The 16,074-nt window shown below is 45.9% G+C and overlaps 1 protein-coding gene across 1 annotated transcript; it reads left to right on the top strand.

Moving 5' to 3' along the window:
• Nucleotides 1-477: 477 nt before the first annotated feature.
• LOC144145256 (caspase-9-like) lies at nucleotides 478-13,188 on the top strand. The gene is made up of 4 exons (XM_077676800.1): nucleotides 478-2,370; nucleotides 8,019-8,189; nucleotides 9,953-10,175; nucleotides 12,737-13,188. The coding sequence occupies exons 2-4, from the start codon at nucleotides 8,028-8,030 to the stop codon at nucleotides 13,054-13,056; spliced, it is 705 nt and encodes a 234-aa protein (XP_077532926.1). The 5' UTR covers nucleotides 478-2,370; nucleotides 8,019-8,027; the 3' UTR covers nucleotides 13,057-13,188.
• The last annotated feature ends 2,886 nt before the right edge of the window (nucleotides 13,189-16,074 follow it).

Raw genomic sequence — 16,074 nt, 5'->3', positions numbered from 1 at the left:
AGATGACCCAAACATTTCGTAATACGTGTCGCTTTCATAAAGTACAAATTAAAGTCTCGAATCACTGTTGTCGGCAAAATTATTGGAGTTCACCACAAGCACGGCGATGCTACTTTGATAAAAGCACAGAAGAAGCCACACAGCTTGTACACGTACTCTTGGGGCCTCGCTAAACGTTAAATGGCACACAGGCTCTGAGAGTGTACGCAAGTAACAGAAAAAAAGGTAACAAATTACGAGCTATGCCTTGCAAGAGACCTTTTGTGATTTTGGTTTTTCTAAATGATTCAGTGCCAATTAATGCTGCCTAACTGGATTATCTACATTATGTATACGCAAAGCAGCTGATTTATTGATTGTCAAACAAATGCAAAATTTAGTCGAGGTATCAGGTAACTTCATTCTATTAAGAGACATATTCTCTGTGTAGTTCAAGCATTTCAGGTTGAAAAAAGTTTTATTTATTGGATGGCTCATTTTAAGAACCAGTTGAACATAGGAGATACAGTTTACGATACCTACAAATGTATATGATGAATGAATCCGCCAAATTGACTTGAATGGGAAACGTAACTATACATGCACGATTTTTGTGGGCGCAGGCTTTAACCTGCAACTTTCGCTTTTTGCAGAGATTCATTGACCGGTAAGTGGAAGCTGTGCCTCGAAGAACCTGCCGACGCGTCTTTTACGCCGCGCGGGTACTTCCCACTGGGTCGTAAACATTTTTGGGAGGTAACTGCTAAGGGTCGATCTTCGCGTTGTTCACCAAGATGAGGTGAGATATCGGAGTGTGCAACACTGACTGTGACCTGTAAACTGAGGCGGCTGCCCCACAACCAGTCCTCCATATTCTCACAGCTTCTGGATGCAGCCTCCAGCTTTAGATTGCGAAGTAAATTTTCCTCCCCGCCAATAGTAATTTACTTGCCCGTCTAAAAGACTGTTTCACATTTCTCCTCCTTGGTAATTTTTCATCTAGAGGTGAGTGTGACTACCTGACTGTCCTAGGCTACACATCATGATTGTAAAAACTCAGCTCCAGTGTGCAGTCTCACTTATTGGGCTGACGCAGCCCGCTGATTTGTTTGATTACACCTGGAAAATATAGCTTACACGGCGCCTGTTTGTCTCGTGAAGATTTAATTCTTCCGAAGAATATTCTCGCGTTGAGAGTTTTACACAAGGAATTGCTGTGTGCTTCTCGCTTCGCTAAAACTTCCATGGAAAGATGACTCTTTTCGGCCGCCATGCCACGCCGAGCGCTTATCACGCCCTCTCTCTGCCTCCGTAATAAACGTGGCGGAGGATTCCTCAAATCACGTTTCCACCTCCGCAATGCTCCAGTCGCCCTTCATTTGAGGGTGATAGCGTGAGCCTTCTAGTTGTGATCGCAGTGTTACACACCAAAGTGGTGTGAAAACTAGTAACTTAATACGCCAGCTTCTTTTGCTTTTTGGTTTTATCAGACAAAATGATGACCCTAAATCCGAAATAAAGCTGCGTATCCTCGTTTATCTTTTCCCATTGACGTTATTCGAAACATGATTAAAGTGACACCAGCAAAGCATCGTATAACGCAAGATTTATCCAAGAAAAAGACTTACTTTTATGCGAGCGCCCGAAGAAAGGGTAAATTGAAGGGGCAGTAGGAATTTCTTGTGTGCATAATGTAAAAGGCAGCCGTACTTTTTATTTCTGTGAATTTAACTCGTGTGTTCAAAATCATGTGTACGGGCATGTATAATGTCCCGTCATGAAATCAAAAGAACAGAACAGAGACGCTGAATATTTTCCGGATAAGTGGTCCAGCTTTTCTAATTGCTTCACACATTTCCCCTTCTTCGTTTATGCCATAGAAATGCAAAGTTACATGGTTGCATATATGTATTCAAGATAAACCATGGTTTTTTTACGCCACAAAAGAAGTGCCCGTCATAAGTCGTGATAAATTGATAATATCGATACCCTTCTTCGCAAAGCGCGCACTGTGGGGCTGAATTGAGCAGGAGCTGAAAAATACTTAGTGGAGAGCGCAGATACCTACCTTTCGGCAACTATTCGGTTTTAACAGCCACGCACCATGGTTTGCTCTTTGACCTGGTTTTTTTCTCGATGGGCATGTGACTGAAAAGCCATTTACATCTGAAATATTCAATTTAAAGCAGCCTTTATTACCCATAAACTTTTTAACGACGCACTTGCGGATAGTCTTGATTGCAGCACGTCGTAAGCCATTTGCATGTTAAAGTTTTTGTTATTCTTCTTGAAGCCAAACAAGCCTGCGGCGGAGGCCCCAGCCCCCCGTCCAACCTTACGACCGAGAAGAATGAAGTTATCCAATCTGGGCAACCGATTCGTGGGGAAGGGGTAAGCTCCTTTGGTTTCTGTCACGCATGCTCCAATAGGACTTCGAGCAAAGGAATGTGTGGGGGCTCCTACCAGCTCCCCACTCCCGCGGGTGCGGTTGAAGTTCTAACCCTCATTTTACAGTTTTAAAATTAAATTGACCCCATTTTTAGAGCAGCCACGAGGGGGTTCCGCGGGCCTGTCCGTCATACGGCGCTTCCACAAGCTATACAATCCGATCACAACAAATATATCATAAGGCACTCTAGTAACATTTCTAAAAGGCAAGAACCGAATTGTATAAGGGGTAATGTCCATGTCCTTTTTAAGAGTTCGTTTCAACACATCACAGAAAAACTCCGCATCCCGGCACAAAACAAAACAATGATCAATGGTTTCAGGTTGATTGCATAAACGGCAATTGTCAGACCAAGGAATAGACATTCCTTTCTCGCGCAACCATGTTTTCACTGGGTGTGTTGATGTATGCAGCTTAAAGAAAAACGTTTTTGCATTTGGAGGAAGACACATACGTGTGACCCGCTTCAAAACAATGTCCTTATGGTGGCCAGTGTAAGGCTGGCGATAAACCGACACTGGGAACAGACTCTCTAATAAAGTGTTCGTCAAAGCCTTCCTGAAAAGGGTAAACAGATATTGCAGGGAAAACCTCGCCGTAAGGAAATAAAGGTGTCGACCACCTCCTTTAAAAACCCCCATGGCGGCTTCGTACTGACTTCACCAGTGGAGACAAGCAAAAACGGTAAATGAAAACTTATGCGCTGTTGAATGACGTTGAGCAGAAGTGGATGATGCGTCACCATATAGAAGAAAAACCGAGATACAAGCTGGTGTACAAACAAATGTATCAGCCAGGCACCCCCAGACACTAATGGAAGAAACAAATTGTCCCTACGCATAGGCTCCCATTGGGACCCCCACAAAAATGTTGCAAAAACTCCATGTATAGCCTGTACTTTAGAACGCGCACAGTGGAGTACTTGCAGCACATAAACAAGCTTTGCGACAAGGATGCCATTTCAAACGTGCGCACGCGCGAACACAGAAAGTTCTCGCCCCATCCATGCCTGAGAGGCTCGCTTGACTTTTTGAAGTGCCAATGACCAATGAGGCCCAGTGTTTCGTATTTGGTGCAAAGTTACACCTAGGCATTGAAGTGCGTCCTTATCTCAAGTAATGCCACCAAATAAGGACGGTTTCGCACCCCATTCACCAAACCAAAATCCCTTTGTTTTTTCTATATTCACAGCTGCTCCAGACGCGCCACAAAACTGCCTGGTGAGATTGAGGGCTTCTTGAACGCTGTTTTTATCAGCACAAAAATAGGCGATGCCATCCGCGTAAGCAAGGACCTTAACCTCACAGGATAGCGATGAAAAGCCCCGTACTCTTTCACTCTGCTGAATACTAAGGCACAGAGGTTCGAGGCATAAGGCAAACAACAAGGGTGAAAGGGGGCAGCCCTGTCTAACAGACGACTTAATCGAAACTGGTTTAGACAGAACGCGGTTGACGACCAGTTGTGTGGTGCGCTGTTTGTAACAAAGCTGAATGCCTTTTAACAACACGTCCCGTAAATTTACCGCTGCCAATAGTGCGAATAGAAAATGACCTTTCAAAGGCATTTGATCGGCCACAGGCGAGCGCTGCCGACTTTGGAAATATAAGGTATATAATGTATAACCAGTTTACCCTTTCATTTAGTTTTAGCATTTTAAGCAGCTTAGGTGACTATTTATTGTATTGCGCTCGTCCAGTAAACGTCCCCCGAGTTTCCACAATAGCTCAGGTCTAGCAATTGCATTTCGTAGACGGAAAAGCGTTCGCAGGTGCGTAGTCGTGCTGCTGACCACTTTGCTTGTTCGCCCAGCGCAAGAAAGTGCTTCCCGCACCCTCGTTTTACGCTGTACGGTAAAAGTATCAGTTGATTTTATTTCTTTATTAACTATATTGCCTTCGCTGACTATTCTCCCGCCTTCAAGAGGCCTTATATTTTCCTACTGGCGCACCAGTTAGCGAAGCGTCGCATGTGCGCTTGTGCGGCGCTTGTGTGAAGCGACCTTGACTTGGAGCTAGATAGAGCGTACAACCTAACGAAGTAAAGAAAGGCACATTCTTCCATTCACAAACGTGTCCTGGCTTCGTTTCAACTGAGCGAACGAATTGCGACGACCCGTCAGCGACCGGCGGACGAAACGCTGGGCCGACTGACTCTGTCTGAATGCCGGGGAGCCGTGCAGTAGCGCAGCCAATTGCCAGCTCATCTCCTCCCGACGTCACACGAAAACGCCACAGAAAATGGGCGAGGGTACAGAGATGAGGATAGCATTTTCCAATTGATTTTTCTACTAAATAAATTCTCGTAAACGCTCTCAGAGTGGTGGAAGCAGGGCCTAGGTACTCCGGACTACAATTTGCGCTCGTAATCCCGTAATTTACAAATCACTTCAGTGTCCCATTAATGCGCCTCCTCCTCTATTTACAACGTGCTTACAAGAGTTTTTATAGGCCTTCTAAACACAAAGAATTCTTTTTAGCGCAATGAGAGGAAAGCAAGTTCTGTCCCTTGACCTTCCGATTGGTTGCAGTCGAAATGAACGCCCGTATTTCCTTCGGCCAATTATGCGGTGCAAACCCGCCTCTCTCCAGGCCATCGTTCGTCGTTACATAGGGTTAGCAAACCTAGGCTAAGATGGCCTTAGCACTACAGTCCCTGTTTTGGTACCAATCCGACCTTGAAACTAGACGGCTTCGCCAGGCAGCTCGCTTGCGCTTCCGGGGCCAGAGTTGCAGAGTTGGAATGTTTTTGTGGTTCACTATGACGAACGACCAGACCCCGGATCTATGCTGCTGGTCGTGCCGCCAGAGTCCAACCTGCGAACTTCCACGAAAGATGCTTCACCCTCGCCACCCCCCCTCCCCCCGCCTGTGTGGTGCACATTGTGCAATTTTGAAGAAGCTACCAAAAGCTAGCCGTCTCGTTCCCTTAACAAATTCCTACCAGCCGACCAGAGTACAGCCTAACGGCTCGCGGGCCCCATTGGCCGCCACTCCCCTGTGTTTGCTGATGTCAACCCTCCCCTGAATCAAGCAGGCGCGGAATGCGCGACGGGGAAGCGTGGTGCCGGGAAGACACCCCTCCATAGCGAAGACGAAGGAAATAAAAGCGAACGTACACAAGAAAGAACGGGTACTCGGGTGTGAAGACGGCAAAGGAGCACTCCAAAATGGCCGCCTCCGCCAAGGAAGCCGCAATAGCGGTTGCGCAAACAAATAAACTGGGCGCTCTCGTCGGATTTTTGGGACACCACCATGTCCAGTGCAAGGTCTATTGTACGTTCGGCAAAAAATACACATGAAAAATATACCGGCCCCACCATCATTTCGCTATTACATAAGTATCAAAATAAACATCCAGTTACGTGGACTGCTGGATGAGTAACATACCATGTTTCCTCCTTATCAATCATAAACAAACCACTTACTCTCTGTCTCAAAAATGATGCTCTGCACGCCCGAACAGCCTCCTGGTGGCTTTTCTCATTGCCTCCCCATAGACATATATTTCTCACCAAGGAGACGTGGACTCAATAACTGTCACATTCGATGAATGAATATGCATCGTAGCGTTGTAGATATTCTGCCGCTTACAGGGTATTCAAAAATGGTCATGAAACTGCAGAATTTTAAGTACGACAAAATAAATTACGTGCGAACTATTATCACGTCGGCGGGCATTTAGATTGGTCGAATATTATTGCAACGTTCTTGGAGAAAAACTGGAAAACAAGTTTCTGGAATTCTCCCTGGTGAATTCACTCTTCTATAAGTATAACTGACGACACATTTCTTATTGGGTATCACGCGGTGGATTCAATTGTGTCAAAAAAGCTCAGTTCTCTCATCCGCACTCGGCACCAAGCATAAATAACCAGGGCGCCACCATGCAACTATCAATCGGGCAACTTTTCTCGCGGAAACTTACCACACCTTGGTGATCTCCCTTTCCCTGGTCTAATAATTTGAAAACACAAAATCATTATTCAGAAAACTTATCGAGAGACACCAGTTCCCAGATTTCAACCACAGATATTTTCAACACTGCAAAACTTGAATTTCTTACCAGAATTCATAGGACGCAAAATATTATATTCCCACATTCAGGACTTTGGCTCCATTTGCGACCCACTGCGCAGCAATTCAATCAACCCTCCAGTGCCATACTTCCCATGTTACGATCATTGCCATTGAAATTCTAAGACGCTTGATAGGCGCCATGCTGTAAGTAAAGGCAATGATTAGGCGCGAAAACTTTAAACTAAGGTTATCTGAATATAGCCCAGAAAATAAATACTACCGTCAATGAACATTTACAACATTCGTCTAGAAATGAATTCTAAGACAGGGTGTTAGTAATAGTTAGTCCTAAGTATTTGTAGCTAGTTACTTATTTTGAAGAATCACATTCTAATTGATTAATCTTGATTGATTTTATTTCTGAATCTTCAGACGATGGGTTTCCGTATCCCGAGAGTGTCTTTCCTGCTTGCATACTGTTTTACGGAACAACACGCAGTTTCACTTGTTCGCTTTTTCCTGCCCATTGTGACGAGGTCGTTCCCTTTTCCTTAAACTATTTCTCTGATACCTTGCGTAGTCCCAGTGATAAACAAAGATCGATGGTAGGAAAACAGTGCTACGCGAGCTATAAAAAAGCACTGGTCTTTCTCAATTCCTAAAAATATGCCGAAAACTTTGTAGGCTCTACTTCCTTTTGAATAAAAATGGAAAAGGCGGCTGAGTGTTGTTTTTTATTAAACTTTCGGACGATCACATTTTCTATGCGTCCTGTTTCAATGCTGCTGTGTTTTGGAAATCACAGGTCTGCTTCCGGTGAGCCCGGTAAAGGTCTCGGCCCTTTTCAACCTGCTCACTGAAACGCATGTTGTACTTTTCAAGGCGTGGAAAATTCCTTAAGTATTTTTGTGACTGTTTCCCCTCAGATTATCGGCTTGTAATTCCAGTAAAATATGTCGCCTGTCTCATCCTAAGGAGAAACTGTTTACATATGAATAAGCCGCTCGTACGTAAACCTAAGTGACATCACTGTAGAAATGCAGCCACGTTCATTTTTTCGTTAGGTGGGTAATACCTTTCTTTAGATACGTAACTAAGAACCGTCCTTACATAAGCTGGAGACATCGCCTCACAATGTAGTGCCGCCTCATTTTTTTTCACCCGAGAAGTAGGTTACACGGAAGCCGATCATAGAAGCGTTCTGCTTCCTTTTTTTCTTGTCTGATTTGTGTTTCATCCTTTTCACTTTGTATATGAGCGAGGGAATTTGTCGCAATCTATTACAGGTGTTCTGAAAGCCCACTCAAGCAAGCATGCAGTTGACTTTCAGTAATTAACAGGCAGCGTAAGTCCTCGATGACCGCCCGACTTTGCCTTCATGCCCGTGCGGTTCACCGTGCTTTCGATGCCTTCTAAACGTCCTCGTGGAGCACTCTAAATTCTGAGTCCATACCCTGCCTCATCTATTTCTTCGTAGCCAGTTTTTGTTGCACCATTTATTAGGAGAACAAAAAGTGTTATGTAAGGGCGTACTTTTTGCAGTAGTAACCAGTTATTTGTTTCCTCCTCAGGTCTACAGAATGGAGAATAAACCCAGAGGGATGTGCCTCATCATCAACAACATCAATTTCAAGGACCCTTCAGAGCGAAGGACAGGCTCTCAACTTGACGCAGAGAGAATGGAACGCCTTTTCACTGATTTTCACTTTGACGTCACCGTAAAAACAGACCTCAGTGCCGGAGTGAGTTCTGTGTACTTTGCACTCTTTTGCTCAGTTTTGTTTTCAAGCTCCTTGTTACTCAATCGTGTCCGGAAACAGCACTTCAAAGCATCACGTTTCTCCCCATTTATCAGATATCGTTACATCATGCGCCAGTTATATTTAACAGGATGGAAAGTTGGGCGAGTTGGTGTTGATTCATCCTGAAAACCGGCGCGGAAAGACGTAGACGAAGAAAATAAATCTTTTCTTCGTCAACGTCTTTCCGCGCCTGGTTTAAAGATAAGTCAGTTATATGTTAACTATTCTTGCGTAAAATGTGATGGAATTTCTATTTTACAGAAAAGCAAGATAACTTAACCACATAAAACACTTAAAAGACTTGAAATCGGGCAACTAGGCAAATATTTATTTACAAAATGACAGTTATTTTGGCGCAGTAAAGTTCTTCACTAAGTAAGGCTTCTACCAGCGCCCAAGCAAATCCAACTCATCCTAGTCAAGAAATTTTTATCCTAGGAAGCGTCCCCATAAAACCGGGCAAAAACTCTCTCCTGTTTGTGTTATAGCCCGAAATTCTGGTATTCTTCAATCAGGCATGGTCCCCCTTCAATAAGTATTCGGTATACAGGAAGCACACTCGTCGAAGTCTTGCTAGCGGACTATGTGCAGTTGAATCAACGTAATTTATTAATTGATAACGTGTCAATGGAAGTCGTTAAGTTGTAATGATAGTTAGCGAGAAGCGTCACGCGTAGAGCGATGTCACCGAAGTGATTATGGCACCTACACAACACTGATTATCAAGGTTTTTTTTGCAACCTCATCTTTCCAACTTTTATGTTTACACTATCGGTGATTACGGTGGTGTTTTTGGCTGCGCACGCGCAGACTGTTCAGTTCACAAATGTAATAGCAGCGCTCAATGTATCCATGGAGTCTTATAGGGTGTCATAAACAATGTGAAAAATCTGCTTGAATAAGTTTCACTGGAATGACAATCATTCGAAAACATTATTTTAGAATGAGCTTTGCGTGTTAATAAAGCTTCAAATCAGACTGAAATACGCGGAACATGGACTCATGTCAGCAGAATTCATGTAAACACAAAGGCATTGTTTGCTGCTCGCTACATTATCACTTTTGTCATTTTCATCTTCTCTTTAATCGTTCATCTTCTCATCTTCTCGGAGAGCGCGGATTGGCCTTGGTGGTGGGTGGTACGTATAATTGCAATATATGAGCCGGAGTGAGCAAAACGTTTTGAATGAGACGCCGATAGTACTGCATGCTCCTTGATGGTGGTTCCTCGCACTCAACCGCAAAACTCATGCGAAGAAATAAATTATAACAAATGCGTATCTGACTCACCGAAACCTAAACCGAAATCAGTTTATCTGGAACCACGGTGGCGCAGCAACCCAAAGCAGTGCTCTCCGCCCACGCGTAACTTTCTCGTTGCTGCCACAGAAAGTTGTCGCCGAGTGTGGCAGTTTTACTTTCGTTTTTTAACCAAAACGGTTGTTTTGGCATGGTGAGTCACATTTTAAAGGCGCCAGATATCTGTGTAACATTCCCGTGAGAACTTCAGGAGCCCGCGGTCTGCTCTAAAGTGAACACCCCGACTGGTTTTTAGGCCTACCTTTACTGCCCGAACAACATGAAAATTACCTACCTATCTCTACCTTTTCTACCTGTGGAATACTTAGGAAAAAGAATGAATAACCGAGGAGATTTTCTGTTTATCAGCTCACTGCTAATTTTCCTTACCCCACGCCACACAGGATATGCTGCTCGCCCTGTCACGTGCTGCCTGTGCGGAGCAGCAAAAGAACGCCGACTGCTTGGTTGTCATTTTGATGTCGCACGGCGGGAATGACGTCATATGCGGCGTAGATGGGGAGCGCCTGAACCTTCGCCACGAAGTCTATCCCCTGTTCAACAACGTGCGCTGCCCAGCACTGAAAGACAAGCCCAAGCTGTTCTTTGTTCAGGCCTGCCGTGGAAGTGAGTGCACCCCGAGGGGCGCCTGGTCACGCCGAGTACCGGGTGGTGCGCCAAGCCGAGCAACTTCACCCCGTCGTTACCTTGGATGCCGTTATTTCTACGTTATGCAATATTCTGGCTAATCACGCAGATCTAATTTCTTGCAGTATTTATTTTTGTGCTTTTGCTCACCCATGAATGTTCAGCTCAGGGATTTCGCCAGAGAGAACGGAGTTACAAAACGCCAGCAGAACTAGGAGATCAACACAATTAACCAAATTCAACCCTGCGAAATAATAGGCAGCAAAAATTACTCACTGAAAAAACAATGCACTGGTCCTAGCGTATGAACAAACGATAAATATTAACTCTGCATCACTGACACATTCACGCAAGAAACCAAAACCACGTTCCAAAGAGAGAACAAGTGCATCGGTGTAGCGATCCACTACCTGCCATGCTGAGCAGAAGAAGCCTCCCTTCCCGGTGAACTGTACAAGTAGCGATGTTTCGCTGCTACATGGAGCTTCTGCAGCCGTCAAAACGTGCAGTGAAGTCGCTATCATGATAGAGCAGATACAAAGCGCTTTAAGACAATTGCGGAGGACGTCTGATTTGAACAGCTGCAGCGCTGGCATAAGACCTGATACAGAAGAAATGGCAGCGTACACATTCTTAGAGGGGGCCCACCGAATTCGGTGGACCCCCTCTAAGAATGTTTGCCTTCTGAAAAGACTGTGTCAAATTTGCGTTCTATGTAACCTGTCCACTCACGGTAGAAACGCGGCTAGTTTCACAGCAACACGCGTGTGTTCACGTCATCCACCGCAATGTGTTTTCAGAATAAACACTGCACCGGTGTTGCGACCCCCACTTGGCATGCTACGCAGAATGAGCCTCCCTTCCTGATGAACTGCACAAGTAGCGAAATTTTGCTGCTATATGGAGCCCTTGTAGTCGTTATCTCGTGCCGTGAAGTTCTTCCTGTCACTATAGATCCGATTCAAAGCGATTTAAGACAATAATGTGGTGCTTTAACAACACTCACGGATGTTTCATGCACTCACGTTTCACATAAGATGCAAAAGAAAACCGTTTCCTTCTGTCATGGGGGGGCGGGTACGAAAATGCCATCACGGAACTAACATAAAAGTCTCGCAGCTTGTCTGGGGCAGACGCTAGATGCGGCGCTTTTTCCACTGGAAGCTGCCGTCATCAACTCTGGCAGTCACGGATGCGTACAATGTGTGGAGGACGCGCGAAAGCTTGCTACTGTTTACACCACAGCCTACAACTGGAGGACGCCGACATAACAACTACGTATGCCGGACCCTCGTACCTTGATGGCAGGTTTGGCCACCCATCTTACCAACCGGCTCCTCTAGGAGCTAATTTTATTATATGTCGGAATATGTACAATTCAACGATGTTTTGGCCAACTTCTCTAAGAGGTGGTTTCTGGCGGTTACTACAGTAAAATACTTGCAGACAAACTGCCACAGTATTAGAATCGCCGACCCTCGATTACACACATCCTTATTTTTGTTTCTTCCGCAAATGTTGTTTTCCTGCTTGAATGTCGTCGCAAGACTATTCCAATACATACCCGCCGCGGTGGCTCAGTGGCTAAGGCGTTGAGCTGCTGAGCACGACGTCGCGGGTTCGATTCCCGGCCGCGGCGGTCGCTTTTCTGATGGAGGCGAAAAGCAAAAACGCCCGTGTGTACGAGATTTCGGCGCACGATAAAGATCCCCAGGTGGTCAAAATTAATCCGGAGCCCTCCACTACGGCGCGCCTCATCGCCTGCGTTGCGTCGGCGCGTTAAACCCTACAATCAATCAATCAATCAATCTATTCCAATACATGATAACCTTGCACAATTCCAGACTTTATAACAATACCTCCCTAGTTGGACTTAAAAGTGTTGGGGCTTTCACTTCATTTAATTTCGAGTGCACATCTCACACAAAATCACTCAATTTATGCACTGCTGAAAGAACGTAGCAGACGATTTTTGAAATTGTTCTTGCCCCCGAAATGGACATCTTCGTAAGATGTTGATTTAATTCAAGCCTAGTGTATAAAATAAATAAAACAGCTTTTTGGGTACTGAATTTGAATACAAGTGCACATCCCGCCAACACACCAGTGGGAACCATAAGAAAAAGGCGAATTGTCAACTAAGCGCACGGGCAAACTACACAAAGTAAAAAGTCGAGAGACATTTATTTACCTCATATATGTCTTCCGCCAAACTTAAAGGCACTCACTGGGCTTTTTTTAAAGAACCGACGCCATTTTTTCATTGTACCTAGACATTTATTATTTGCAATTGGATGTAAAAGACATGAAATATCCCGCACAGCGAACGCTAGGGAGCGCTTGTCTCGTTGTTTTCTAGCATTTCTTTTCTTTCGTGGCGTAATAAGTTACCTACCAACTCTTCCAACACCACACTTTGCGAACTTTCCTGCACATTTTCTACCAAGCACCTGTTCTGTTGTTTCTTAATGGAGCCATCACAAAGAGCTATTTTTGGACAGCCATGGTCAGCGTGAATATGTATTTTTTGTTTTATGCAGGAAAGCGCAACTGTGCAACGGATTCGTCTGCTGCTGACTCTAGCACACCGTATGCATTACCCGAGTGGTCTGACATGTATTGCGCCTACGCCACGATTCTCGACTACGTTGCATTCAGGGACACCGAAGACGGATCATGGTTTATTTCGGCCATTTACAATGTGTTCCGTCAGCATGCTGCTACAACTGACCTGGAAGGCTTGATGCGCATAGTCACTGACGAGGTCATGCAGCATACTACTGCCAAGGGAGAAATGCAAACGACGAACCCAAATCTTGTAGGATGGAGAAAGAAGCTTTATTTCAACCCGGGCCACTGAGTGTAGCAAGTGCCACTAAAGAGAGTGCACTGGCTCCGGCTGCCGGTGTGATATATTCTTCAAATAACTTTCGTAGTTTATACTTCTAGCGTTGGAATGCAGCGCGAACACTCGCAGGTTTTTTTTTTTGTAGGCCACTTTGAGGTCTCGGTAGAAAGCACGGCGGTTGTTTTCCGCAAGTGCTGTAGTTTTGTCCCTCCTGCTAGGTAGTAGCTAGCCCTCGCGTCTTCAGAATTACCCTTTTTTTGGCTAAACACAGCGCTCAAGAGGCTTTTGGCGGTAGCTTCTTCTTCAAACAGAGCTTGTTGTGACTGTGAGAATAAAGAAACTTTGTGCTTGCTACACTTCGTCTGGTTGTATTCATTGAAGACCCGCCGCGGTGGCTCAGTGGCTAAGGCGTTGCGCTGCTGAGAACGAGGTCGCGGGCTCGATTCCCGGCAACGTACATGGCGACTCCACAAGCCGGTATTCATTTGCCATTTAAAGCATTCATGTCATTTCTTAATCTTTGGCGCGTGTGCTTCAAGACTTACTTGCGGCCTACGCTTGCGGTAATAAGCTTCGTCTCAGGGTTTATTTATGTCTGCTTCGACAAAACAACAACATACAATGCAACGACTCCACTCCCCTCCGCTCCATCCGTCTATACTACTCCATCCGCCTAGTCTACTCTATCCGTCAAATCCATTCCAGATTTATGGCCTGCGGGAGAGTTCTTGGCCAGCACTTCCCTCTAATCCAGCACAAGTTGGTGGAGAAGGCAGAAGAAGCGGCTCATGCCAATGGACTCGTGGAATGAATAAGTCACCCTAAGACTCTCTTCTATATAAAACAATAAATAGTGAGAGGAACAAGCGACGGAGAGCGAAGTTTTGTTATTTCATCTTGCAATTATCCTCATCATGAAACTTTCGGACGGGGGAACACTGTCTGCTTCCTCGACTGTTGATCCTCATCGTCGTTTGTGGCAGGGGTCGTTCGGGCTACTCAAGGTATAAACAAGACTACCGCTACTCAACTGGCTTTTCGGTTACAATGTGTTTTCTCTGTCTTTCGCCTTACTTTGAAAGAGAGATTTATAGGTTTAGGGCCAAATTCTGAGGTATCTCGTGAGAACTGACCGTACTCCTCGCCATCGGCATCAACACAAATGGTACCAAACATACAGCCGCTGTAAAGACCAAATAAATTGGGTTCGTGTTGTGTTGCCCCCTTGGTTGCCAAAGCAACAGGTAGATGCGCTAACCACATCGCCCACAACGACACTTCGGTGACATGAAACAATAATAAGCCACAAGCGTGACCCATGAAAGGTGCATGTGACGAAAGCTGAGGAACGGGTGTCCGCAAAGGGGAGCTCACGCTGTGGGTAGAGTGAACTAGAATTCATTCTACTCTAGTGAAGCTGATGCATCAATGACGGCCATTCTGCCTGTGGGAGTAATTCGAGTCAAAACGGCGGTGCTTGTTTATGCTTGACTGCGGGTTGGTTTTTTTATTGCAGAAGTTTGCTATTCAGCATAAGTGGAAATTAAATGTACAAGTACACCTCGGATTCCCGAAGGAATCGGAGCAGGGGGCCATGATGTGGACCTTGTATTCATGCCATGAAATCTGGCGGACGTCCGGGGCGCGGGCCGCAGGTGGCGATGTGCACAGCGCGTAGGCCTCGAAGAGCAGGCTAACTCCAGACCAGGTGCTCTGCTGTAGCCTGGTCAACTGGAGCGGGGCAAAAGGGGCATGTGGAGTTGAACGGGGCATAGTGTTGAGGTGGGCAGGACCTCGTCACAGCTGGGGCGAGAGTGACTCCCAGGCGAAGACGTCTGAGCAGGACCCCATCTTGGCGAGACAACCCGCCAGGGAGATCCGTACCGGGCGGGGGTATGAGAGCGCGCGGTGTGCCGTAGACGTTCTTTTTCACTGGCAAGGCGAATACCGTTTGACAAAGGTGCAAGAGAAGCTGGATATTGCACACGCATGGTGTGTGTTCCGGCATCTGCAGCCTGCATTGCGGGGTGGCTGTTTCGTTGGCGCCATGACACGCGCACACGACATGGGTAAGTGTCCACTATGTCCTGGATCTCTAGAAGTTGGTTGGACGTGAGAGTTTTACGAAGCTCTCTTAGAGCTGCCGATGAATCAGTGCAAATTGTAGACTGTAGTGATGCGTGGTTGATTAGCAACGATGTGTGCAGCAGAGCATCCCACACTGCAAGGAGTTCTGCCTGCGTTGATGGCCACTCCTCCGTTGTTATGTAAGTGCAGGTCACTGGATCGGGAGCCACAGTCGGGCAGAGTAGAGCCGTATGAAGTAAGGTATCGGAAGCACTGGCGTCGACAAACATCAGCGTAGACGAAGGGCTACCAATCTCGACAGAAGGCGGAATTGGAGCACCAACTGTCCGGGGATGAATACGAGCAACAGGTCGTGTATCCGTTAATTGGTGGAACTTCCATGGGGGACGTATATTGGTGTTTGATAGTGGTGGCGCTGGTGAACCGGTCCTGTGCGCTGCAACAGCGGGGAAATCTGGGTCAAGGGCTTGTTTTTGGAGGCGGCCATGTCGACGCTGATACACTAGCTCAACAAACGTGTTGAGCTGCGCTTCCTGTTGCAGAATAGGGACGGGGGTGAGGGCTGGAAGACAAGTTACAGCTTAGTTGATTGGAGCAATAAGGACCAGGCCAGCGGTGAATTGTTTGAGGCGTAATGTTCAGTAAATGCAGGTGATAACTGTGTAAGCATCTATGGGTTTGTCAAGAAAGTTGCAGATGACATCTACGCTTAGGTCTTAAGATGTATGACGCCCTATTGTTACTCCGCCGTCAAGGCAGCATATTGGAAGGGAGTTGCTGTGTTAACCGTTTATGCGTTCCATGTACTCAAGTTCAGTGGCGAGCTAGGCTAGTCGCAATGGTTTTAATCACCGCGGCACAGGAAACTCAGAGGACATTTATGGTTGTTTGGCTTAAGATATGGGTGTGAAAATTTGCGGCGGCGGCGGGGTGTTGGTAAGT

The sequence above is a fragment of the Haemaphysalis longicornis genome, unplaced genomic scaffold (genome assembly GCF_048455015.1).
Source record: "Haemaphysalis longicornis isolate Haplotype H1 unplaced genomic scaffold, Haemaphysalis longicornis Haplotype H1 scaffold_7, whole genome shotgun sequence".
Taxonomy (NCBI): Eukaryota; Metazoa; Arthropoda; class Arachnida; order Ixodida; family Ixodidae; genus Haemaphysalis; species Haemaphysalis longicornis.
This window is presented reverse-complemented; position numbering and strand designations above follow the sequence as displayed.